The sequence below is a fragment of the Zingiber officinale genome, chromosome 9A, assembly GCF_018446385.1.
Source record: "Zingiber officinale cultivar Zhangliang chromosome 9A, Zo_v1.1, whole genome shotgun sequence".
NCBI classification, from domain to species: Eukaryota; Viridiplantae; Streptophyta; class Magnoliopsida; order Zingiberales; family Zingiberaceae; genus Zingiber; species Zingiber officinale.
Window position 1 is genome coordinate 10,020,830 of NC_056002.1, and position 6,816 is coordinate 10,027,645.

The window sequence follows — 6,816 nt, forward strand, 5'->3', positions numbered from 1 at the left end:
TTAGATATCCATTGGGCTGAGCTCCCATAGTCGGTCCCTAGGTTTAGATAACCTAGTAGCTCTACTAAATTCGGGACTTGCAACCCCGGGTCTAGTTAGAGATGCGCGCATAGCACGTACAGTTGCTGGGCCCCTCAGCAGCATGTTTAGTATTTTCACTTATTATATGTATACGGTTTTCAACCTTTCACAAATTAGTTCGTGAATTCAGTACAGTTCTAGCAGTAGCTCAGTTCTTAGTATCAGCTTAGTTTTTCCCTGTGAATATGCATGATGACTTTATGTTCAGCTTTAGATATGTCATGATTGTATGCTTATATGCCATGCCATGCTTAGTTTATTCAGTATATCCAGCATATGTTTTAAACAGCATGATTTAAAATCATATTTGCATCGTTGCATGTTTTGTGAGGTAGATGGTTTCTTACTAAGCTTTTTAGCTTATAGATACTACTTTTCTTATACTGCAGATAAAGGTAAAGGAAAAGTGGATCAGTAGCGGAGGCTGGAGGGCAATGCTATCAAGATGTGTGTGGGCAGGAGTTGGAATAAAGATCTTTGGGATCTAAACAGTTTTACTTCAGTATTAGCACTTTGCGTTTTTAGTTTTCATTATTCAGTTTTGATTGTTAAGTGTTATGAGATAGTAAACCATGCACTATGTAGTATGTCAGGTTTAGAATGTTAGTAGTTTTATATTAGTGTGATTTGCATTGGTTTAGAGTTGTTGTGTGAGGTTTTGGCACGCCAAAGTGCTGAAATCAGATTCCCGGGCGAAATCAGAACTCTGATCGGTCTCCAGACCGATCAGGGCCTGAGCAGTGCCACTGGATCGGTCAGCTACAGTATGCTACTGTATCCTCCTGGATCGGTCAGGCGACCGACCCAGCACGATACAGTAGCGTTCCAGGAGAGTTTCAGGTGCCTGGATCGGTCAGCCGACCGATCCAGACATACCTGGATCGGTCTGCCGACCGATCCAGCCACACCTGGATCGGTCTGCCGGTGATTGACTTGAGTGTCAGAGGACTATCGTCGAGGAACCCCTTCCTGACTTGGCACCGACGCTGCTGTGATTGCAGGTTTCACTGACGAGAAGTCCACCAACGGTCAACAGAAGTATCACGTCCCCAGCATCCATCGCTTCGACTCTCGGATATGATCAACTATGATCAACAATAAAACCATTTGAGGGACGGTCATTCCAAGACTAGTCAACGAGGTTAGCTAAATTTTTAAATAATTAGTTGATTATAAATTAACCCCAGGGCTAATCTCATAAGAAACTTAAATCTACAACCAATAAATAATTCACATGATGCATAACCTGCCGATGCATCTATTAAATTTATTGAACCGTGTTTTATTTCGAACAACAAACACAATAAAACTGGAAGACAATGTATTTTTTTCAGCAAGCAATTCTGAAATCCTCAATAGCGCCTGTGATTACATCATCACGTATCTCATCACACCTGTATTTCCAACTTCTCAAGCTCTACAGGAAGAGAAATGAGCAAGCAAAGTTCTACTCCACTAGCATATAATTGCCATTTTGTGTTATCTTCTCGTCTTTGATGAGATAACCGTAGTAGTAAACTTCCTGAATCTAACACAGGATTCACTCAACGAATTCTTTTGATGTTTCCTTGGATTTGCTCTTCTTTGTGAAGAAGAAAGCATAGCAGCCGCTCATCATTTTCCTGCAAACTCAAAATAATACGTTAAAGCTCAGTGATTATATGTTAATGAGAGTAAGAAGAGCATATCTTGATATTTTTGTCTGAAGAATTTACCTTCTACTGCTTCTACTTGTGCTTCTGCTACTTGTTTCAGAGCTGCTTTTGCTGCTGCTTTTCTCCTGGTCACCAAACTCATTTTCCTCTGACTTTGGCGACACTTTTGCCGAAGAATTAGACCTTGACCTCTTCATCTTCCCTCCGCCCAAAACTGGCACAAACGTTTTGAGGAACAACCCATTCATGGTATCATTTCTCGGAAGCCTTCTTGTTCCCTTGCTTTTATTTGTGGCCTTGTCTGCCTTATTATTGGTCCCTTCCTGTCTCCTTTGTGCAGCTTCCTCCACCTTCTTCACTAGCCGGGGAGTCTCCACCATGTCTCTAAATGATAGTTCATAAGCAGACTCCGGCATGCCTCTCACCAAATCCATCATCTCCTGCCTGTACCTGGCAATCTCCTGAGCTCGCAAAGTCGAATAGTACTGCATCGGAGTGCTGCCGGCTGATGAAAAGCCTTTGTTCTTCCACAACAGATTCGAGGAAGTGCTGAAATCATCCTTGTGCTCGCCCTTTCCTTGTTTATAATAACCGTAATCGAGCGATGCTCTTCGAATCAATGTGACAATCTTGTGATCGTCTTCTCTGCCGGACTCAAAGGCATCCTTTGTCGCACTTTGATAATCTTCAACTCTTGGATTTGCAAAACTAAACTGGTTTTGGTTGGAAACGTCTATCATGGTGGAGAGATGGATGAAATGGCAGGGGGAGAATTGGGGAGAGTGGAAATGGCCAAGACAATTCAAGTGCTTCTAATTTCAACACGCGGAGGTCTGGCTTTAATGGAGTCATTGGCTGTCCATTTCCTTCTCTCTGACGTGCACTTCGCGTTTGTGATTTGGCGAGCTAGGTGGATGGGTAAAGTCATGGTTTCTAGATGGTGTTAACGTAAGTGTAGTTTTAACAATAGTGATGCATGGTTAAATACAGCTCATCAACGTGTAGTTGTTCTTAATTTTAATCGAAATTAATTGTTTTTAATTCCTCACAAAAACTGTCTTATAAATACTGGGAATTTGCGGTTACCGAGTCTGCCCGCAACATGTTTGTTGATTCAAACTTGATTCAACTCTGACAACAAAATATAAATATGATGCAAGCAGAGTCGTATCAGTTGCCAATTTGTTAAGGCACTGTATTTGCTTCAGCCATTCAGCCAACAAAGTCATTGCCTCTAGATTCGGCCATAAATGAATCAGAACAAAGTCACAAAGACTCACACCACCTTCCAATACTGCAATGTGTTCAATTTAACAAACTATTGAATGCTTAAGAATATTACGTTGAATATGTGAATAGAATAACGACGTGGAGATGAAGAGATTTTATGAGATTTTAGTCTCATATTAAAGTCTCTTGGCTTATTGTTAGTTTAAATTATGACATATGTATTGATATTATAAATATATGCATAAGAAGAAATTCTCTCATGCATGGATATGCAGGGATGGATGCAAATCCAAAGCCTAGATTGTACTGAACCAAGGTTGACCTCGTGCGAGCACGCCCTACGTACGTCGAATGTCGGACCAATCCATTTTGCCACATGAATATCCTTTTGCTACTTACTCAAGAGTATAACGGAAGCATTAATATGAAATTATGACGATTCCGTAACATCTCGACATTAATATAATGACGACATTAAACTCATTAATGATAATTTTGTAAAGTCTAATGGTAACATTAAACCCATTAATAATGATTCCGTAACATCTCCAGATTAATGAAGACATTAAATTCATTAATGATGACATTATACCCAGTATTAAATGACCATAATATGGTCATTTATTACAAAGAATGTGAGAGATCTTGAGCAAAGTGAGTAGCATAAGGGAAGCGAAAACGAAAGCAAAAGTAAAAGAATTCCTCCACCTCCGTTTCCCGATTCTTTTCTTTCAGTCGTGCATCCGCTCGGCTGAACTACTCGTGATAGCACTCAAGTGCATTCTCAATTCGCCACGTACAACCAGTGCTTGGTTGTGTGCATGATTCTGCTGTTGTATCTTGGAAACAGACAACCCAAGAGAATCTCGAAACACAGTCGGAGGTGGGGCGAATCTGTTTCAAGGAAACTGCGTTGAGCGCAGACCTCGACATCTTGCTCGAAGAATTTCTTTTCCAATTCTGCTACGCACAACATCAACTCCACAACTCGGACCACCGGAAGTTTGGCAAAACCAGTCCCGCTGGTAGCCTAAGATTATCAGCTCAGGTCATCTTGACAATAAGTTGAATTTAATTTGATGTATTTAAATTCGACTAATTCCCCAATATCTCCAACAATAGATTGTCCAACATATTAATCTTTGCATTCATTGATGCATGCATTAATGTTGTGTTTGTCTTTGATGCGGTCTGAAAATCAGAGAAAATGACGTGTTAATTAGATGGCTCTGAGGTTGCCTGTAAAAAGACTCCCAGCAAGAAAGACTTGGTCCCGCGAGTACACCTGTGTGTCAAGAAGAAAAGTGGAGGGAAGAAAACGTCAGCAACCAGGCCGGGGAGAGGTCTCTAACACAGACACTCCGACGCTCAAGTCAGGCAAGTGATCGGAGAAAATAAAATGTGATGAACCATAGAAATGAATAGTGAGTTCTAAGTGAATAATGATGCCTCATGTACTTGTGTCTTTAGGAGGAGACTCCTTATATAATGTTAATTTTTCTCTATACATAAATATCGATGCATTTCTGAGAAAGAATCGACCATTTTGACATTCTAACAATTTCCCCCAAAATAACACCACTGTTTCTATGTTTTGTAGGGTAGAAGCTTTCGTCACACGAATTGCCTAGGGAATATTCTCTGACAACGGTTACACAAAACTCTAAAAAAATGAATTTTAGGTCATTGGACTGACGGACCATTAATACGCGGTGATGGTAGGCCAACCGAGTCTCCTATAATGTCCGGTCGGACCTCGCTCTTGAGTAGGATCGGGGTTGGCTAGGGAATGATGACCATTTTGAGGACTCGACTTCCGCTTGGACAAGACATCCACTCGAACAAGGCATTCGCTTAGACAAAGTGTACGATCAAGCTAAGAGGACTCGGCTCAGAATTCGATCAGACAAGAGATATGATAGAGCTGAGAGGACTCGGCTCCGGAATTAGTCGAGCCGAGAGGATTCGGAATCCGATCGACAGGAGCTCCAATCGACTGGACCATCCTACAGATTTGTATGATCGTGCCAGCCCTAAATGTTGATCTCTCATTGACTTTGACCATCATATCAACCGACTTTCTTAATCTTAACCAACTTCGAGGATCTTATCTTATTTGTTGTATCAGTCTTAAAGGACATATCAGGGAAATCAAGGATGAAATTGAATGAGAATTAAGAGAATTTTCTTCGTTTACGTATTTTATCTTTGATGATCATTCATCCCTCCTCTCATTGGCGGAGGCAGGGGGGCGCGAAGGGGTGCGGAAGCACCCCCTTGCTTCTGGAGAAAAAAAAAATTAATTATGATTAAAAAATTAAGGGCATAATTATAATTGTTTAAAACTATTGGACTTTTTCATAAAAGTGCCATTAAAAACACCTTTTCCCCATTTTCTTGTTTCGATCCTTTTTCTGCCACAGCAAAGCTTCGTTTTCTTTTTTAGCCACCAAACCCTTTTTTTCCAAGCCAATCCTTTATAGTTTATTCTTTAAACCAAAAACTTTAATCGCATTAAGAGATCTCATTATTTCCCCCTCTCCAGTCTCCTCAAACTGTTGCCCTCATCTTTGTCGTCTCTTCACTTCGTCGACGCCTCACGCTAGTGACGCTACTACTGCTCACGATTATCCTTTTCCGTCGACGTTGCTGCTAGCCTGCCACTATCAACGCCGCTGCCATTGTGCTCTGCTGGTGATTCTCCACAACAAGCAAAATCTCTTTAATTTTAGGTGAATCTTGTTCCTTATTTCATCTAATTTCTAATTTCATGATTTATACTTGGTAGTACATTAATTGTTATGTTGATTGCATAAATTAATAATTTTGAGAAATTGACATAGGTTATATATGGAGAAATTTTTAAAACGAAGTATTGAGTCTTCTAAGAATTCTATGGAAGAAAATAGTAAGAAAAAATATTCTCATGTTGAATTCAACCCGGATGATGTTGTTAGTGACCCAGGGCTACGCAAACCAATTAATGAATTTGATATTTCTATTAGAGATCAAATTCGAAGAGAATATTTGATTAGAGGACCTTGTCAACCATTTGGTCATAGTTATCCCTAAAGACAATTTGGTAAAAAGCATAGAAGTTTCCAAGTTGCTTGGTTTAAAAAATTTTCATGGTTAGAGTACAACATATCAAAAGATGCAACTTTTTATTTTTGGTGTTATCTCTTTAAAAATTCTCATAGAGGATGTCGAGTTGGAGATGAGGTATTTACTAATTCAGGGATGACAAATTGGAGAAAAGCAATGGAAGTATTTAATACGCATGTTGATGGTGTAGCTAGTGCTCACAATGATGCGAGAACACAACTTGAGGCTTTTAAAAATCAACGACAAAGTGTGTCACATTTGCTACAAGCACAGGGGCGTGAAATGGAGGTTGCATATCGCACTTGATTAACGACAACTTTAGATGTTACACGCTTTCTTTTGAAACAAGGTTTGCCTTTCCGTGGACATGATGAGTGATTGAATTTCTCAAATAAAGGTAACTTTCTTGAATTGATTGAGTGGTATACCCAAAGAAATGATGAGGTTGCCAAGACCATGAATGAAAATGCCCCTGGAAACAATCAAATGAAGTCTCCAACAGTTCAAAAGGATTTAACATGGGCTTGTGCTGCTGAAGTCACAAATGTCATTCTTAATGATATAAAAGATAATATATTTTCTCTTATGGTTGATGAGTGTCGAGATATTTCAGTCAAAGAACAAATGGGAGTTGTTTTAAGATACGTGAACAAACATGGATGTGTTATTGAAAGATTTCTTGCTATTGTACATGTGTCTGACACTTCTGTTATTTCTTTAAAGAAGGCTATTGATGAATTGTTTG

The 6,816-nt window shown here is 39.7% G+C and overlaps 1 protein-coding gene across 1 annotated transcript; it reads right to left on the bottom strand.

Moving 5' to 3' along the window:
* Positions 1 to 1,303: 1,303 nt before the first annotated feature.
* LOC122020432 lies at positions 1,304 to 2,544 on the bottom strand. Its single transcript, XM_042578357.1, has 2 exons — positions 1,797 to 2,544; positions 1,304 to 1,703 (listed from the first exon to the last, which is right to left on the bottom strand). Exons 1-2 carry the CDS (start codon positions 2,474 to 2,476, stop codon positions 1,622 to 1,624), a joined length of 762 nt encoding a protein of 253 aa, XP_042434291.1. The 5' UTR covers positions 2,477 to 2,544; the 3' UTR covers positions 1,304 to 1,621.
* Positions 2,545 to 6,816: the final 4,272 nt, after the last annotated feature.

Bases quoted from the DNA above. Each gene is read 5' to 3' on its own strand.
- LOC122020432 (XM_042578357.1), bottom strand. From the start codon at position 2,476: ATGATAGACGTTTCCAACCAAAACCAGTTTAGTTTTGCAAATCCAAGA. The intron at 1,704-1,796 runs GTAAATTCTTCA...TTGAGTTTGCAG, and splicing joins ACAAGTAGAAGCAGTAGAAG to GAAAATGATGAGCGGCTGCT.